This window comes from Eucalyptus grandis, chromosome 11 (genome assembly GCF_016545825.1).
Source record: "Eucalyptus grandis isolate ANBG69807.140 chromosome 11, ASM1654582v1, whole genome shotgun sequence".
Taxonomy (NCBI): domain Eukaryota; kingdom Viridiplantae; phylum Streptophyta; class Magnoliopsida; order Myrtales; family Myrtaceae; genus Eucalyptus; species Eucalyptus grandis.
The window spans coordinates 14,424,619-14,445,460 of NC_052622.1; the positions used below are offsets into that span (position 1 = coordinate 14,424,619).

Here is a 20,842-nt window from a genome sequence, read left to right on the forward strand (position 1 = left end):
TCTACCGCGGCGTTCTCAGTAAAGAACCAATTCTGACACACAGCTAGATCAAATCCCCCACCATGCCGGTGCCACTGCGCCATGCCCTAGCTCAGTCGTTGGCCACACAATGCTCTTGCTACATGTCATTGTTGAGGCCCGATGCTCGAAGGCAGGTAGGTCAATTCTCAAAAGGAATTATAAATGAGTGTAGAGCCTGAGTCTCTGTTTATGTATACATCACTTGCTGTCAATTACTCACGAAAGCGAGTCTCTGTTCATGTAATCATCACTTGGAAACTTCCTCTCATTTCACTCTTCACACGGACTCTCTTGTTGCAAATTGATGGGGTCGATTTCTTGGGGCCACCCACGGAATTTCCGCCGGAAGCTTCTTCTTGTATTTTTCCGGGGAGGCAGACACTATAACTAGAGAGTAAATAAAAGTATTCTCCCAATAAAAAAGGCATTTTTTTCAACGGTTCTAGGTTAGATACGAAGCCAAGATCTACGTTACTGAGGAACGGAACGATAGGAAAATGTGCGGATACAAATGGTCGTGTCATGGATACACACAGTTTCACCCCCACATGATGTCATTACTAATAATCGATGGAGATAACTCCATGGAAATAGTATAGAGGGGAATGTCTGAGATAACAATATATGAAACAAGAACCAAGAAAGCTGTGTTAGGGCATTAGCAAATGTCTGCTTGCAAATGACAAAAAAATCCCTCGTCCTTTAATCTCTCCCAAAAATAATTGCACTGCCACTGTCATACAGCTTTGCAAGTCGTGACCCACCAATGTTTCTTCTTCTTCTGTTCCTTCACACAACACGCCAAAGATCTAAATAGTGCTTAATTCCAGTTTGAGAGAAATTATTACCTATAAATTCATTCTATTCATGGTTCATGGGTGTGTGATGAAGAGAAAATTGATCGACAAGGCAACTGTTTTTCGTGCATTTTCATGTATAAAAAAGATATCAGCCAATTAGTAGGATAACATGACCTTGAATCAATTATAACAAAATTGCAAGAGAACCTAACTCAAGCTCATCCATAAAAATGTAAAATCCAACAACTCATGTTAACCATGGTACAACGTGCTACCTGAAAAAGAATAACAGGAACGTGACAGATTGGACATCGGAGTAAAGATGAGTGATTGAAGATGCCATCAAGGAACACGAACACTAGTGTAGGCTTGAGGATTCCTAAATTACCCTTTGAGATGAGACAACAAAATCAACTGAGAACGGAGTAAAAAAAGCCTCTGGAGTGAAAAGGGACCAAAGCCTTAAGAAGAAAGGATCAAAGAATTGACTGATACTGTTAAGATCGTACCACAAGCTGCACGTTCAAGTCATTTTAAATCCGCGGTTTGAATTCAATGAACTGTTTTTGGTATCTGTCTCAATCCCGAAATGGGATCAGTCCTGTCATTATTTGAGATTAGGGTATCTATTTACAGCAAAGATGAAGTGCTTCGCCTGTAGCTTTATTTCCAGGTAGGTAGAACCATCTCCAAGATTCGATAGAAATCTGGTTGGTTAGTATATCTATAAAAAACTATTATCAGTTATTCAATGTTACCCTAAATTGTTACCTTGGGTTACGCCTGATAGATTTTGCAGAGCTTCTATTATTCCATCTGGAAAATTAAACTTGCGATGTAGTGAAATAGTCCATTCCGAAATACATCCGGTGTGCTGCCCAAAAGGAATATGCAATTGAAGATGATTAGAGCTGGGCTCTATCGTAATATCACGTATAGAATCATGTTCTTCCGGGAAAAAAATAACTCAATTTATTGGGGTTGTGGAGAGGCTACAGGAGTAGCTCCAATCATCCCAGAATCGTTCTGAGCAATTGAGTTATGAGCTCTCCAAGTTTTCCCTTTCAAACTATTTATGACAGGAAAAATAACATGAGTCGTGTTTTAATAACTTGATTGTTACTATTTTCAAGTAACTTTTTATTGGCTATAAGACTTCTTTTGAAAAGTTACGAAAAAGGGGTCCTTGGAAAAAGATGCCTAAGCATCGAGTTATGCTCTTCCGAAATTTTGCCCACTCAAAGTTCTTGTAACTGGCAAAACATGGAGAAACTTGTTCTAATAGCTTGATTCCTAGTATTTTATAGTAATTTCTTGTTTGCCATGAGATTCCTCTCAAAAGGTTATATGAAATAAAAAAAGTTGTCATTTGAATAAAATACCTAAGTGATGACAACCCTTAAACCCTAAAGTTCTAAACATAAACCTTAAACGCTAACAATAAAAAGCTTCTACCGATGAGATGGAGACAATGACAATCATAATACATGAGAATTTCATGCGAACGTGTGTTTTTTTGGACCCACCGTAGACCTCAATGCTTATTGGTAAAAAACAAAAAAAATTACCATAGTTTATTAAAATTTTATACATTTACAATGTTTATGGAGCTGAAACTAAGAGTGAATGGTTCTACTGAAATCTATCTATTAGGACCGGTTCCTAATTTTTGGAGTCTAAAACCTATTATGTAAATCTTGGAACTGACTCTAGAACCAACCCTGTTGATCTAGTCTAATTTTAGGGTCTATTTGGGAATTGACCTATTTCATATTTTATTTCATTTTTTTATTCCTTGATAGGATAAATTTTAGTAAAGTCTTCCCTTATTTGCAATTGAGACAAATAGCAGTTATAGCACAAAATAGTAGAGCAACAACACAATGAGAAGTACGATACAAAATAAATAGAAATATAAAGCAATTGGAAGCTATCCAACTCATTCCATAATAGCACAATGAAAGTTAAAGTAATAACCAAAATTCCAATATGCCAAAAGCAACAATCCATAAAAAGATTAAAAAAAAAATACATGTTCAACTATATTTTTGTGAAGTGTTGAGAGCCATTGATAGCTTGAAAGAAGGAGATGGAGATTAGATAATCCATGTTCACAAAAAGTTTTCCCAATGTGCTTGTGTTCACCAAAGATGGAGACAGATGGATGCCAGCAGAAGCTGCAAACAAACCATTCAGCCAAGGAAGCAATTGCAACTTTCGGTATTGTAGGACAAAATAAGCATCATCTTAAAAGTGTCAGAGCCTCCACTAGACAAGTCTGAAAGATATGCAAATTAAGGGTAAGTAATTCCAAGGTGAGTAGGTTCTAGGTCCAAGGAGTGTAGGAACCTACCTTGTCGGAATTGGTTCTCAAATTTTAGAATCTAGAACCTATCCTATAGACCCTTAAACCAAACCAAAACTTACCATTTAGGGTTGGTTCAATCTGGTTCAAAGGACTCCCTTAGGCTGATGCTTGTCCCTAGTTGGGACACTCTGAAGTTTGTCAAGGGCCTATCTGGTAACCTCTTGTTGCCAAGAATAATTTCTGCATAGATATAAATTTTTCTAATTTTGTTTTCTAGGCGAGTTTCTAAGCATTCAAATACTTTTCAGAATTGTGTAAAATTTCTATTTCCAAAATAGAAAAAGAATAATAATGCATTTGGTATGACCCTCAATTTTTTTTTTTTTGGTGACGGAATATTTTAAAATTTTTAATAATTTTCTGAGAATTTGATTTTCTTTTTTCCTTCTCTTCCTCTTCTTCTTCTTTATCTAGCTAGTCGTCAAGCCTTGACAATGGTTGGCAACTGATCAAATGAGAGCTAATGACCTCGTCAGCCTCAGGGGAGCCTCACTAGCCCCAAGCAAGGCTCGACCTTCTAGATCTAGGCAAGGTCGAGCCCTGCCCAGCCAAGTCAAGGCCGATCTTACTTAGCCAAGGCAAGACTTTGCCGACTTACTAAAGGAGGAAGAAGAAGAAAAGAAAAGAGAGAAAAAAAAGGTGCGGAAATGGCTTGATTCTAGAATTGTTCCTAAAAACAAAGAAATAACTTTTTTATATACTTTTTAATTCAGTTTCAAATTTATTCTTGAGAGTAGAAAAATTAGTTAACATTACTAAAATTATTTATATTCTTTTTTTGGTTCCGGAGAACAAAGAACATAAATAGTCAAGAATTGGCCATTTCCCAAACAAGTCCTAAGAACATTGTGAAACTCAATTATTGCTTAATAACATATAGTTGCTTAAAATATGACCCAAATCCACATAGATCTTGTTACTCAAAAAAGGGCTTTATTAGTATATTAGTTTTTGAGCTACCGTGAGAATAACAGTTTACAGTGAGTCACAAATTCGTAAAAGAGTGAATCTCATAATAATTTATAGTTATTTTTTATTTGATTTTTTGTGATTGAGAACATATTATTATTCTCATAGGACATTAAAAAGTGTCACCCAACCATTTCTCTCCAAAAAAATACTTCAATTGGCTGGTGAGATTATATATAATTGGCTGGTCAAATTTCAGGGACAATTTATCTAATTTCCTTAGAAACAAATGAGGTCACCCTAGATCTACTTAAAAGATTTGAGGGAGGAGAGAGAACAAACTTTAAGTAGGGAATGCTGCAAGTACTAACATATGCGTAAGCTGAATATGATTAAGAGCGTCTGATTTGAAGCTCCAACTGAATGGAGCATTTCTTTTTAATGTGGTTCTATTAATGCATTCAGAATCAGCTTACACGAAACAACGCAAGATTGCATAGGAAAATTGATGGAAGGGTCGTGGCACCTCCATATTCATTTTCGATTCATTCCAAACTGCGAATATAAAATAAGGGGAAATAGCGTGATGGTCGTCCAGTACATCATTTTTGGACCATCTGACGTTGATGATTCTACAATTAGGCAATAAAATATATGGTCGTGGCATCCAATCAAATTTATGCTTGGGGAATCTTCTTTAGTGGGACACAAAAGATTGGTCAGATGTCATCTCTATCAAAAAGGAATTGACGTGTACCTCAGGCCTCCCCTCTTTACTCGCACTACTCAAATCATGGCACCTACGAATTCTCACTAATTAAGGTCAAATCTAACCCCCCCTCAATTTGGCTTAATTCCATAAACATGTCACATGGCGACCTAATTTCTTTGGTTTTTCACTGTGAATGACTGAAGAGGAAGAGGAAAGAGGGTTTTCCTCTTTTCTATAATTTTTTGGGTTGAAGATGAATAGAGGTGGGTAGAATGGAAGGAGTAATGTTTGTCGGTGTGTTGCAATAATAATTTTCCAATATTAAAATGAAGTTTTTGGTCAGCATAAACCCAGTAAAAGGAAGAAAATCAGGACTTAGAAATTTAGAGATTGGAAAAATTATTTGAAATCCAAGCTATTTCCCAATCAAGAAACTGTCCATAGCAAAATTCCTTCTTTGAATAAACAAGGCAACTTACTTTATAATAATAGATGACCATTCAAGAAAAAGAAATTGAAGAAGACTATTTAAGCTCGGAAGATGGACAGATGTACACCATAGGATTGAATGATGCCCAGGTATAAGAGTCATTTTATTTACTTAATTTTTTATTTATTTAACTTGTAACTATGCCTTCAATGGATAATGACATTAATGCGTAAATTCTGTGTAGCAGTTTTATTGAGTAATTTATTGATATTTTCAGGTTTATTCTTGAAAATGACAAGCAGAACAACGACAGGAAATCTCAAAGGGAAGATCTCATTCACATCTACTCTTCAACTAACGGGGTCAAAATATGAACAAAGCTTCCAGAGAAGTAGTTTCTACGAGTCAAGGCTGGACTTCTTGAGTAAGTTCCACGGCTGCTAACTAATTTCCATTAAAAACTTTAAAAAAAAAAAAGATGAGAGATTATAGCTTCTATATTCCATGCTAATCCTTATATAGACCATGCTAGTGCACTCTAAACCGAAATATATTTATTGTAGTCTAAAAAATCCTTTTTTTTTTTTTTTTCTTTTTTTGCATTTTACATTTAGATCCTCAAGTTCGAAGCAAGTTCAAATTTTTCTTCTTATTTTCTTTTCATGAGGGTTCGAGTAGGGAGAAAGAAGGTACCAGAAATCCGACTTCACATCTCTAGGACTAGTTTTGTCAAAGATAAGACCACTATAGCGCCAATTCTTCATCAGTATACATCTGCTTTTCAAACTTCGAGAGCGAAATATAGGTTATAATTGTCACAGTCTATTATAAAGAAGAAAAGTTATATGAAAATCAAAATTTTAATGGAAAATGCAATTGAAGTATTGAGAGAGAGAGAAAGAGAAACCTCTCCGCTGGCCCCCGCCATGTCTATTCAGTAGGCCCATCACATGATCTTCTTCGTCTCCCTCTCCACTCCGATTCCTCTCCTACTGTTTTGACCTCTACATCTTTTCAGTCATTGCCTTATTTAGCAAAAACTGAAGCCCTCCATCAGTCTTTCATCGGAGTCTCTCTCTTATTGATTCACAGAGAGAGAGAGAGAGAGAGAGAGAGAGAGAGAGAGAGAGAGATCATGTCGAGTGAAAGGGGGAAGGACCCTGTTGAAGGGTCGTCGAGATCTCCCGGTAGCGATTCGCCGGCGACACCGAGCCGGTATGAGTCCCAGAAAAGAAGAGATTGGAATGCCTTCATTCAGTACCTGAAGAACCAAAGGCCACCAGTTCCACTCTCGCAGTGCAACTACACTCATGTTCTCGAATTCCTCCGCTATCTCGATCAGTTCGGTAATGCCACTCTTTCATAGCTTCGAGTTCAATTGAGAAGTGCCTATGAACTTTTGAAGCCTAAGCAAATTATTTATGTGCATAATGGTATCGTTTCATTTTGCACATGTCACGGAAATCCGATGCATGGAATTTTATTGCCTTGACTTTACTTCGATGCTTTAAATAGGCAAGACTAAAGTTCACATCCAAGGATGCATCTTCTACGGGCAGCCGGAGCCACCGGCTCCATGCACATGCCCGCTCAGGCAAGCCTGGGGAAGCCTTGATGCGCTCATCGGGAGGCTCCGAGCCGCCTACGAAGAGAACGGAGGGACCCCAGAAACAAACCCCTTCGCTAGCGGTGCCATCCGAGTTTATCTCCGGGAAGTGAGGGATTGCCAATCTAAGGCAAGGGGGATTCCATATAAGAAGAAGAAGAAGCCGACGAATCAAACCAAGGGGACTGAAGAATCGAGCTCCGGCCCCGTGCACTTCTCTTGATAAGTGGTAATTGAACCCCCGTAGAATTTTTCTTGATTTTGAATTTTGACTAACACGGTTTGATCAGCATAATTCTTGAACGTACATTCAACTTAGTTGGATTGAATTGAGGATTTGACATCGAAGCGGGCGTCTTCCAGTAGTGCGTTTTACTCGTATAGAGCATGGGATGCACACAATATAGGTCTATGTGGTTATATTAGTACATTGATAACAAGCAACAAAAGAAAACAGTAACCCTAATTTCATACAGGAAGAACTAATCTCTGAACCTTCCTCTTTATTCCCAATCTCTGTCAATCATTCTTGTGCCGTGTATGGTATACGATATAGAAAACAATGTCTATAAATTCTTTATAATGACATTAATCTTGTCATTTGCATGTTGGTATCTTTTTAAAAATCCTCCGGATCGTTTAAGATTCTCGAGATTTCGTGCCCCCATTAATGATCTGTTCGTACAATGGACACACTTAATTCAATTTAAATAACCATAGTGATTGGGAGCAAATGATTAGAAACCATAGTGATCGGAATCAAATAATTAATCCAGTTTTTGAGGTTCCTTAAAATAATCCTTTGCAGATACTTTATTTGATTCTTGCATGCTTTCACATTAGCCTTTAACGTTTTTATATGCAAGCTCTCATTATTGTCAATCCTCTATGTACGAGAAGGCAAATTGCTTATTTAATAGTACCTTTTCTTTTGCTTGAAACTTACAAAACTTGTCTTAATTATTTCTGCTCTGAGATTAAGGAAGGCGCCATATAAGGGAACTTTGTTATACATCTTGTAAAGCACATCATACGCTTGATCTTGTGTGTCTGATTCTATTCTCATCACTTTCCTTTTAGTTTGCATCGGCCTTTTCTTACATGTGACTAAGACCCATCTGATTAACACCTTAAATGCCTTGTTCGAGATTAAGTCTCGTTTACACGCATGCTTCATTCTTATAGTTAGAGGCTATTTAGTGAGTATAGAGGTCCTGGCTAGTTACCTGTACCCAAATGATGAAATGCTCTCTTTGGCATTGTGAAAATAGTACAGTCGTAAGCAAGCTTAGAGGAAGACCAAAGTGGAAAAATACATCTACGAGGTTAGCCAGGTATTTCACAAGTCTAAGATTTACCTACTGATCGCGTGTTTCCTCGTCATAAAAAGAAGTAGATTGTTGGTTTGGCTTGTCTACCAGTTCTTCTTTGACAGCCTCATAGGAAAAGGGATGAAAACACAACTGAGAATTTCATCTTGTACACAGTTCAATCAGAGAACTAAAAGATTACTTTGCTCGCACCTATATCATTCTCACAGAAAAGATTGGTCTTCCTAGATTAGAAAAATTTTCGATTCAAAGTCTAGATAAGAAACCCATGTTGATTGATTAAATTGTATGTAATGAATCCATCTTTTGGTTGTACCACTCAAGAGACTGATGTGATGCGGTTCTCCAAGTAGTTGCTGATATATGTAATTTTATCACATTATTAGGGAAATAGCCATAGTGCATGCCTCATCCATATTAAGAAATTGAGATATGAACAATACTTGGTTTCTTAAGACTAGTTCAACAATTTGATTTACAAAGTGATGCGATAGACTCTTACTTAGTGTTGAAAATGATCACTTACTTAAATTTTCACTTGTAATTTGCAACATCACATAAGATGCAAATTTTGTTTATTAATCTTACTATATGATATTTGTCAATGTATAAATAAAAGAGTGTTGTTTAAGGACCTATTCTATCGCCAATGTGTCTGAAGGAGCCAGTTATATTCAAAGAAATGTGAATATTCCATGTTAATTTAAGTGGGATCTAGTTGTGGTTACAACTTCTTCTAGCGGTATGATTAATTTGTCTATAAAAAAGTTTCTGTAATATTACGACAAGTAATTATATATAAGCAGACAGGAATAGCCGTAGGTATGTTAAGATCGATTAACATAAGAAATGTGTAGAATAAGTGATGTCGATGACTGCAAGTGGGTCAAGAGCGTGACTCAATATTTATGGCATTAATCTACTAATTAACCCTTGCCACTTCTAAGGAATGGAGGCTTCAAAGTTAGGAGAAGATGTTAATAATTCATGCACATCAACTGATCCTAGCTAAACATTGTTCAGTAGAAGTATTAACGTGAATGTTCACGTCAAAGATATTTCTGAAATTCGAATATATGTACGTAAGCCATGGGCCTTTCTCGCTAATGCGCATTTTCTTAGGGAAAAATGGCCAAAAGAAAGCCGAGTATGCCCTCAGAGAATGGCTGTGCGATATGTCAAGTAACATGATGACAACTTAACATAAGAGGAGGAAATTCATATTTCCTAGTGATGGCTCTGAGTTAGGTACAGAAAAAATAATGTCCTAGGCGTGTATTAAGTGACAAGGAACTGCAATGATACAAGGGAAATTGATTTGGCATACATTTATCGATCTTTTTAACCAAGTGAGATTGAGCAATTTGAAAAGTTAAATGCCCATTTGATTTTATAACATTTAGTCTGTGAAGATCCGGCGCTTCCAGCTTCTGAAAATGCATATTGCAATATTGTTTCTGCCTAGAAGTCCGGCCTCGGATTTGTACAAGGGCACATATATACAGCGGGCACCGAGTTAACAACTCTTTGATTACAGCAATTGCTTTTGCCTGTTTAATGCTTAACTCACGACGGAATAGCTCTTGTTTTCAACTTTAGGTGCTTAAAAATTATTCCTCCATTAAAGAATAAAGCATATACTTTTATAAAATATCTTGTTTGTGGGTGCTCAGCCGAAAAGTTTTCTTCACTAGCATGCACAAGTATATCTGCTCATAAACTATCATACAGTCATCAAGGGAAAGAAATGAACATAGAAAGTAGATTCTGCCCCGTAAATTGTAAAGGCTGCTTCACCATGAGTTTGATGCAGCAGCACCGAAATGACCAGCGCCTCGGACATGGAGGAAAAAGTAATAGATATTCACTTTTTGCCAGACCTTGTTTTCATGGCCGATGAACTTTTTGTTTTGCAATACTGTTTGTCCGGCCTTCAGATTTCAGAAGGGTTCATATTGTTTCTTCAGAAGATATTTTAAGAACTACGACAAATAATTAATACAATTTCAGGATGTCCTGTGGAATCGATTCATCAAGTGGATGGAAGGAAAGAAAAACTTGCCAATGTCCCTAATGGAGTCGCTCTATTCATCTTAAGGTACTGCCGTTTCTATTCCTAGTTGCTAGTATAAACTAAGGTCACGAAACCTAGATGCTCAAGGCTTGCTGCTATATTTGGAATGCCCTCTTTTCTTTTCAGCTTGGGAAAATGTTTTACCCATATGTTCCATCGCAAAATGCATTTTTTGCTTGTAACTTGTGATGTGGGTGGTCGAATCCGCTTCTCCCTGTAGTGGAAGTTGAGATTTATGTGATTATATGTTGCTTCCAGGTTTCAGCTCTGGTTGTCATCCATTGATCTTCCCCTATGCAAGAATCACTTAATTCTAGCTTCTAAGTTTAAGAAATATTCATCTGGGCATAATATATTCCTAAGTAATAATCTATTCGACATGTTCCGTTAATCCTCTTTCTGTGGATGCATTTGGGCTGTTCAGCAAATTTTTTCGGTTTATGACATCATAAATTATCTAGGCCATTCTTTTATGCAACTTTTTCTGGGGCTTTGGCTTTTCCATTTCAGCTTTTGTTTCTTAATTTTAGGATTATTCTCCATTTTGTTTTGTCCCCCATAATTATTCTTCCATTTATAATACTCTCTTTGCCCTCTCCCTTTTTCGTTCTTTTCTTTGTATCTGTACATCAGATTTTTTAGCTTTTTTTTTTCTGGCGGGCTCTTTATGTACTATTTGGCTGAGCATGGATGAACAGTCAAGTTTGAAGGGAAATGATGTTTTTCTAGCTATATAGTAAAAAATATCTCTCAGAACAGTACAGTAACACAGATATTGCTATTTGGTGCTTCATCGAGGTCTCAACTTAGGGTTTTGAAAGATTATATGTCTCAAGAAAAGAGATGAGCTTTGCACGAAGCAGCTATAACATCACAGTCATGGTTAAAACTGTTATGGCCATATCAATATTGGTGACTTCAGGAGATGATTAGTGCTTTCATCTGATGGCCAAAAGATAAAAAATTAGCACCCTGCTCTGGACTTTATATTCGTTCATTCCATTGTGCAGATGATTGGCTGCACCTGTATTTCTACCCCTCTCTCTTTCCTAATGAAATCGCCTGGACTTTGCTTTTCTTATCTATAAACAGCAAAAGTTGGAAGAACAGCTTACAAAAATCAACTTCTGAATACTCAACTCTTCCACTTAAAACTTCCTCTAGGTCCCTCTCTGTAGCTTTACTCTTGGTTCATTTGATCTGCCCTCTGTCAGTGGAAAATAAGTAAATTATCGACCGAATGAATGACTCATGCGACAGTTAATGTATAAAAGAACGGGCAAGTATTCTTGATATTGGGATTTTGTTTATTTCCTTATTTAGATTTTTTGGGGTTCAGTGATATTTATTTCGGTACTTAGTTATCTGCTCAGATTTGAATTTGCTTTTTTAAGTTTGAGATAATCTAGGGTTTCATGCATATAATAGGTATATTATCACTTACATATTTGTAAAGGTGGTCTCTATTTCCACCCTATTTGTTGCTAAAACCACACGTTTGTCAATAGTTGACAAAAAGATCTTTCGAATTAAAAATTTCAATGGTTCAACTATTCTCTATTTATCTCCTTTGGGAGGATTTCACTCTCCCTCCAACATTTTTTTTTTTTTTTTTTTTTGGTTTGGCCCCTCCTTCATTAAGTTTATGTCTTTACTGCAACTTGAGGTTTTTTTTCCTTCTTTCTGTTCGACCAAGACGAGTAAAGAGATACATAAGAGAAAATTCCATTGAATTTACTAAATTCCAGAACAATCATCAGACTCACTTAATGCTTCAGGCTTCAAACAGTCTCGCCGCCACCCCCTGCCCTCATGCCGAGCCCACCATCGCACACCACCACCATCACAGACTTTCACATGCTGTCGCCACTGCACGTGTCACTTTTCGGTCACTCGCCTCTACTGTTACAGCACGATCATCCCTTCCCCCCCCCTCCCCCCCAACCCAAAAAAATCGTCGTATCGCGGCCTTGGCCCTCAATCGTTGCTCCTCACTGCCTCCAGTAGCCCGTGCCACTACAACCTCGGCGTTTGTCGAATCTAGTGGTGGTCTTTGTTTGGCGGTCGATGATGGTTTCATTGGAGGTGGCACGACGACAAATGACATTTTCTCTTATGTTTCTCTCTGCTCATCTTGGTCGAGCACTAAAAAAAAATGTACTTCTTGAAATAAGAGCATCGGCTTAATGAATGAGGGAGAGTGAGATCCTGCCACAATGAGATAAATGGAGAATCGTTTAAAAGGTAAATTTTTCAATTCGAAATGTATTTTAGTAGACTATTTACAAAGAGGTTGTTTTGGTAACAAATGATATGGAAATAGTGGCTGCCGTCGGTAGATTATGTGAAGCAAAAGAAGAGCCCCTTCCTTTAGCAACCGCAATCCTCTATTTCCTTTCTCAAATTATCCCAAAGTGATAATTTTGAATAAATCATATCAATGGGCAAATGCATAAATTAATTATTTTATTTTATCTCTTACGTGTTTCCATTTCGAATCTCAAATTTCGAATCTTTTATAAATTTCAAACAACCATACCATCTTAAAATATATTGTTCTCTTTCCACACATGTACATGAATGTTCAATCTCTTCGTTTCGTGCCAATGGTTTCTTTTCATCAACCAATAATTCAAATATTTCATAGATGGTTTCGAATTACTTTTTGATTGTTAAATTTTTACATACATATATGCAATGCTTGTGCACTTTAGCTGGTCATGAATAACGCAAACTTTCAAACACTGGTGTACACCCCTGAATCACAATCGGGCAACCGTCATATCTATTATATAAGTCTAAGTTAGTGAAGTCGTCGAGGGGGTAATTGTATCTTCGAGAATTTGGTCAAAAACACTATAATCTCAAAAGAGAGAGGCTGAGAAAAAGGTAGGAGATGGAAGAAATGAATTGCTTCCATATCTCATTCCGATCAGTCACACAAATCGGAAAATCTTGTACGTACGAAGCACGCCCGTGAAGGCTAATTTTATTTAAGAGACTTCTTCAATTCGATCTATCATTTCCACTACATTAGATGACTGATAAAGCCCTCGCCCACAAACATCGGAGACAGGCTCTCTCACGACACGAATTCTTTAAGGATTAAAGAAACCTCATGCATGTCCCAACATCGAAAAGTTTACAACGAGTTAAAATTTAGACATGTTCAGAATGCCAAACACCTCAAGTGCCAAAACTCGACACGGGTATACACATAAATGTCAAAACTTTTTAAAAGTATACTTAAGTGTCAAAATCAAAAAAAAAAAAAAAAAAAAAAAAAATGAACACTTAAATGCCAATAGTGAGAATTTCCGACTAAACTACTTACATGACATCTTCCCATAAGTCTTTATATTGATATGGCAATTATTTTAAATAAAAATTGTCCATATGGCACTGACATGGCTAAATAAACCCAAAATGGTGTCGTTTTGGTTCAAATTTAATTTTTAATATAAATATGAATTAAATTAATTTTAAAAAACAAAAAAATTAGAAAAAAAAAAATCAAACCTAGGGTCATGGAGGCTACCACCCACCATTGTTGGAAAGGACTAGCGATGGTGGGGCAAAGGTCAGTCAAGGTCGCGCAAATCTCGGCTAGTGGCCGACGATCATGGCTAACTACCAATGAGGGTTGGTAGGCTTATACCTAGTTTTGGGGTGAGGGGTTGCGACCCTCCCCCAGATCAAGTGAGGGTTGCTGGCCCTCACCACCAACTAAGGCCCGGCGACCCTAGTTGAACCTCACCGGCCTTTTCTAGCAATGGTGGGGCGGTGGCGGCAGCGAGGGTGTCCACGCCCCTAAATCTAATTCCTTTTTTTTTTTTTTTAATTTAGTTAATTAAATATAATTTAGTTAATATTTATATTAAAAATCAAATTCGGTGGCAAAATAACATTGTTTTGGGATAAGGATGTTAAGTGGACGTTCCAACAATTTACGTAAACCAATTTTATTAATAAAATAACGCCACATAGAATTCTTATAAGTTTCGTCAAAATTAGCACTTAAGTGTTTTTTTTTTTTTTTAAGTGGTATTTAAATGTACATTTTGGAAGTTTTGGTACTCATGTGTTCATTTGTGTCAAGTTTTGGCATTTATGGTATACTTCTTTCGACGTGTTATGGAGGGTTGGAGAAGTGATGTAATTACATCCTTGAAGAGAGCATTTTCAAGTCAGGTGGGTTTTTGGCACAAATGATGCATTTTAACGTGATCGTTAGATAGACCTGAAAGTAACAGAAATTCAATACAAATTTTATGATAACCAAATTTGTATAAATATAATAATTATTTTTTTGTCCTACTCTAATTTTCCCATTTTTCAGATTTTTACTCTACTTTTTTGCAGGACATAGAAGTTGAATCTTACACTTCAAAATAAATGATAGTCAAATTTCGCACGTGAAACTAAACGTCTACACCCCATCCAATTGCCTTATCATTGGGCCACGTGCCCAGTGAGTATATAATAATTGTTACAAGTGCTAAATAAGAAACGTGAGCCCAATTTCCCAGCTTTAGGTTTGGATTTTTAATTAGGTCCATTGCCATCATAAAGAATGTTCCACATCCATCGTTCGATGGGTGACATGTGAATTAATTCAGTTACACAACTATCGCTAAGTTTACATATCACCGATCCGTTAATGAATGGGTAAAGAGTTACATATCGTCGATCCAACAATCAACGTACATATTGTCTTTTCCTTTTAGTTTTGGCAAATTCTATTCCTTTGGCTGTCTCCTCATTGTTTTGGCCCATCCATGGCCATTCTGGGCTTGCATCGTGATCGTGGGCAACATATTGCCGACAATCGGGCTGTCCAATTTTCATTGGTTGATCTTCCGTGTTTCTTCCTTGTAATCTAATTTGAATTAATCTTAGCAACTCATACTGTGTGAGGTGAGGGCCTATTTTATAATTTAATTAAGTGCTGAAAACTAAAAAAATCACTACTTAATGAGATTAGGCTTGTTTCATGAGTAAGAGATAGGTTACTTAACTCATTAGATAGAAAAATATATGATAGTAATTAGAATCTCATTAATATTGATAAAACCTACCAATAATGGTCTATTTTTCTATGTTTGGCAAGAGATTAATTATATTAAGCTATCATTTTATAATTATCATAAAAAAAATTCAATTCTATTATCCATACTTAAGATTATCTAACACTTAAAATTAGATACTTTTCGGCACTTAATATTCATTTTTATCAAACATGCCCTACGTTTTGTTTACTCATCTAACACGTGCTCTGCCATTGTAGTTCCACACATATCACTCATATCAACGGCGAACAATATGAATGTCTAAAATAGTTTTTGTTACACATCTATATAGTCAATATTTCTCCAATTTAAAAACCCGTAATTTGGTCTCATGATGAGAGCATAGTGGATGAAATCATCTATCAACTATTGTACAAAGGGTTATGGATACCCAAATGCTTTTATACGTGCTGAGCAAGTCCCACACGATTCATGAACTGAGATCGATTCAGGGTGTCTTATTTTTTGGCTCGAATAGCCGCATCAATGATAGATCAGGAATATAGATACCGCTGTAGCATGTAAATATTTCCTTAGAAATGGTCCGTCATGCTTGCATCTACATCGTCTCCTTTACGGGGTCAAGAGATATCAGTTAATTCTTGAAAAATTCCACTTTTCGTCCTTGGACTTCGGCGTTTTTTCTAAGTGATATTTCTAGTTTGTCTAATTAATTTTTAATTTCACAAATTCCCTAACCTAATCCCTTCAACACCAAATCCAAGTCCAACTGGCGTGGTCATTGGACGACATCATTGTGCGACATGGATAAAATCTTCTTACGTAGAAGTTCACATTGGTTTAATTTTATTCATGTATTACTCCTGCCTTAGCTACATTAGCTAATATTTTATACACATCCACAAGTGTATCCTCATTATAAATTATTATCATACTTTGGCATCATTCAATGGTTATGTTAGCTGAATTTGATCAGGTTTGGTGTCGAGGAATTTCATTAAGAAATTTATCGAAATAGGACTTGATTAAACAAATTAAGTATATCGGGATTTGATTAGAAAAAGGTGCAAAATTATAAAGACAAAAAAATTACTTTACTATTGGAACTTTGATTCTTCTAATGCATTATTTTCATCCATATAATCTAGAATTGATAAATCATAAATGCCCATTGCATTCAATGAAAGAAAAATGTTACTCAAAGAAGCACTTACAAAATATATCGTCAATAGAAAGTTTTATTTCCATAGAGAATCGAAAAGATGAATTTGTCCCTTCTCAAGGTAGGTAACTTAGTGAGTGTAAAGTAGGCATATAGTAGGACTGACCAAAAAAAAAAAAAAAAAAGGTAGGTAACCAAGGGGGTGTTTGGCAAATTTTTGTTTATGTTCCCTAGTACACAATTTTTGTTCTTTTGTTCCGGGAACAAAAAAAAAAAAAAAAAAAAAACGTGTTTGTTTATACTTTTGTTCTAGGAACAAATTTGGAAGCAAACAAGAAGTAGAAAAAACTTATTTATTGTTTAGAGAACAATTCCGAGAAACACTTCTTTTTTTCTTCTATTTCTTTTTCTTTTTTCTTTAACTGGTTGCCGGTCTCGGCCATTGTTGGCGATCGGCCGTCAAGGGCCGAGGACCTCGCATCAACCGGTGATGGTCGGCCTTATCAGGCCACCGTTGGGCGACGCCGACCTACCGGTGGCTCGCAAGGCCGAGCCTCGCTGTGGCTGGGCGAGGCCACCAGCCCTCGTCGGCCGGTCGCCGGCCATGGCCGAGGTTGACGACCGGCCAAAAGGAAAAAAAAAAAAGAAAAAAAAAAAAGAAAATAAAAATATTTAAAAATTAAAAGAAACAAAAAAATTATACGGGTTTATCATACATGTTTTACATTCCTACTCTATTCCAAAAATAGAAATTTTGTGCGATTCTACCAAACGTATTTTTTCATTAAAAATTATTTCCGTAACATAAATAGTTTTTCTATTTTTACGTTCTCAAAAATAATTTTGAACAAAAACGTTACCAAACGCAACCTAACTATATGTACATATGTCATGACCTCGAGTCAAGAAATTCTATCAAAATCTTATACATGACTCGGAAAAAAAAAATTGTTTTGTCACATTTTGCGAAGACTATGTATGAATCGTTCATAGGTTCAAGCCGCACCTACACGTATGGGATTCCCTTTCCTTGGTACACAAGTGACAATCGACCCCTTCACCACCGATAGCAACACATAACCACATCGAGTTAATAAGTACATATTAGACAAAACGTCACTCAAATCAGCAAATATCTACACAAACCAAAAGGAGGAAATGGCCACTCTCGTCCACATCTCTCTTTTAAGAATTGTGGGCACGCCTTCCTTTTCCACCTAGAAATAGCACGCACTTATTATAAGGAGCCTCCGTCCAGAGCCCATAAGCTACAACACATGGTCGGGAATGGGCAGAAAGAAAGATCTCCCGACATCATGATAAAGACAACATAGGCAGAGGATCTCGATGGGGCTGAGGCACCGCAAAATGTCGTAAAAGCCTCTCGTTTTCTTCTCGTTTTAGGACGCCACGCAACCCTCTTTCTATCCAGAGCGAATGACTTGGTGAACAGGTAAGGCCTTCTCCTTGCGCTCTCCACCACGTGTGAGGTTCATCGTCGAGTGGAAAACTATACTTCGCGCACAAGTAGTACGGGAAAGGTACGCTATCCAGTACGAGGAAGAGAAGGAAATTTAAAAAGAATATCTCATTCAGTGTACAAGTCACTCGGGAGATCGGCATCCGAGAAGGTCTAAGTGAATTGGTTTCGTCTCAGCAAAGCTTTATGGTGATCATGGGTTTTGATATGGACCCTTGGACTCTTGGAGTAAATAAAACGGTGAAAGAATGGGAATGTCAAGTGTCATGTAGGAGAAGACGAAGATTCTGATTCATATTACGGAGGGAATTCATTAGTCAAAAGGGGTGCAAAGCGTTTGTACAATGGAGCCATCTAGTAACTTAGCCTAATGAACCATCCCTAATGGAGAAAACCTTAGATTATTTATACTCAATTTGTTTCGCAAAAATGAATAATTTGATAAACATTTAACAATCATTAGTTTCGCTTATAAAAATGAACAAATGAAAAATATTTTCATCAGTCACGAAAAATGTTTAGACATGAACTATTGTCAATAATGAATACATCTTCTAACTAATTATTTCAAGCGATACAAATAATCATTTTTAGAAAAATATTTTTTAAATCATTTATTTTTTGTGAAACAAGATTTCATTTATTTCACATAAAATGAATAATTTGTAAAATATTTTCTTATAAATTCCCAACGATAATGTATTCATAACAAAGACACTTTCACAGGTTAATTATTTTTAACGATATAATCAATCATTTTAGAAAAATATTTTTCAAATTATTCATTTTTATTTTTTACAAAACAAACAAACCCTTAGGCACATTATATTTTCACTATTTGGTCTACTTATAATGTCTTAGACAAGTACATGGAAAAGTTGCTAAGTTGATCAAATTAAAATGCGAAAATTTTAAATAAGGATTTGAAGTGCACTCATTTTATTAAATAAGAGCCTGAAGTGGATCTTATTTCAAATAAAAGTATAAAGTGGTCATATCGGTTTCAAAGAATGGTCTAAAGCGGTTATATTTGTTTAAAATAAAGGCCTAACCTCATTGGCCAGCAAAAAACTCCAACCAAATGCATTTTTGTCAGAACACAATTTAAATTTAAATTAAATTATATTTTAAAAAACTTAAACATAATTATATAAAAAAAAAAAAAAATAGAGGCAAGAAGGGCTCCTCCTGCCTGTGGCCACCACCCCGCTAGTCACTGGTGCTTGGGTGAGGGTTGATGACACTCGCCAACCAAAGGTGAGGGCCAGCAGAGATGAGAGAGAATGGCGACCCTCTTCCAAATCTAGGTGATATTTGCTTGCCCTCACCCAAGCTTAGGCGAGGGTTATCAATCTCTGCATAGGTGTCGGCAGCCCTAGACCTAAGGCGAGGTCCAGGGGCATTAGGCAAGGGTCATTGACAACTATGTGAGGGCCGACGACCCTTGACCAAGTTAGGGTGAGGATGGGCGACCCTTGCCCAAATTTAGGAGAGGGTTGCTCTCGCCTTCGATCAACAAGGGTCGCCACCTCTCACTCAGATGTTGCGCAACCTTGCCGACCATTGCTACCACCCCCATCAATGATAAGGTGGCAACTACAAGTGGGGAGGAGTCCTCCCTCCCTTCTCTATTCAGTTGTTTTTTCTTTTCTTTTCTTTTTTAGCTTGTTTTTATGAAAATAAAAAAATTAAAAGGCAAAATTGCCCTTATCAAATAGTGAGTTGAAATCTTTCTTTAAAACTAATATGACCAGTTTAGGCTCTTATTTGAAATAATGTCTATTTTAGGCTCTTATTTGAGAAATGATGGTACTTTAGACCCTTATTTGAAATAATACCCACTTCATGTCATTATTTAAGAAAATGAGGGCACCTTAGGTTCTTATTTAGAATTTTCCCAATTAAAATCAATGATATCATCTCAAAGTTATTGTTAAATTTATTATGTTAGTAAATGAGGGAAATAAAATATGTCAACTCATTTTTACCAAAAAAAAAAATGTCAACTCATTAGAAAAGTTAATAATTTAAAAATATTAAATTATTGGTCAAGTAACTTATATTAGAATTGGTAATCCCAAACTAGTTGATGACTTAGTAGTAGTTCATGAAAGACTTAGTGAATTCACAGCATCGATAAGTCATGCAAATTAAAAAAAGGAGATTACAATATTCATTAACTTGCAAAAAGATTTTTTTTTTAAATTAATACCTCCTTGAAAAAATAGGTGGCCTTCTTATATATATATATATACCAATTCTTTCAGAAGTTTTTTAATTAATTTTTTATCAAAAAACATTCCATTTATTTCAATAGATAAACAATAGAGAAACGCAGTCCAACTGCAAATCAAGACAAATCACAAATAAATCCAAAATAAAATAAGCTCCTTATAAAAGGATGAATAATTAGAAACGAGTTTAGAGATCACACACTTAAAGAGTAAATATGTAAATTTTTCAAACCAAAATCAAAACCGATCACTTAATTCGTCTTCATAGTGAGCACAAACAAAAATCTCCATTTGTAAACTTCTAGAAGGAGAAAAGCTCTTCAAAGCAAGAGAAAAACAAGAAAAAGAAAACATAGAACAACATCAACCAGAAAAAAAAAAAGGAAAAAGAGAGCGGGAGAGTCCTAACTCAAACCCTCCCGAAGTTTATCGGAAGTTTATCGAGACAGAAAGAAATCTACTTTTTGGGCAATAGAATATTAATAATTGTCCCTTCATGGCCATCTGGAGCCAAATGCATAAGGCTCAAATACTTTTTTAAAAATTGTAAATGCACAATGCGTCATGGGTGTACGAAAACAGAGAAAGGAAATTCCACGAGACTTTAAATTATCTATTTTCTTTATACTTTGAGATATAGTTATGTTAGATAAAAGTCGAATTTTTCCATACCTAAAAGCACCCA

At 36.2% G+C, this 20,842-nt stretch overlaps 1 protein-coding gene across 1 annotated transcript; it reads left to right on the top strand.

Annotated features, from left to right (window-relative positions):
* Window positions 1-6,231: 6,231 nt before the first annotated feature.
* LOC104424997 (protein LIGHT-DEPENDENT SHORT HYPOCOTYLS 10) lies at window positions 6,232-10,519 on the top strand. The gene is made up of 3 exons (XM_010037557.3): window positions 6,232-6,586; window positions 6,756-7,075; window positions 10,188-10,519. The coding sequence occupies exons 1-2, from the start codon at window positions 6,376-6,378 to the stop codon at window positions 7,067-7,069; spliced, it is 525 nt and encodes a 174-aa protein (XP_010035859.1). The 5' UTR covers window positions 6,232-6,375; the 3' UTR covers window positions 7,070-7,075; window positions 10,188-10,519.
* The last annotated feature ends 10,323 nt before the right edge of the window (window positions 10,520-20,842 follow it).

Coding starts and splice junctions, on each gene's coding strand:
- LOC104424997 (XM_010037557.3), top strand. CDS start 6,376: ATGTCGAGTGAAAGGGGGAAGGACCCTGTTGAAGGGTCGTCGAGATCT. Junction 6,587..6,755: donor CCGCTATCTCGATCAGTTCG/GTAATGCCACTC, acceptor TGCTTTAAATAG/GCAAGACTAAAGTTCACATC.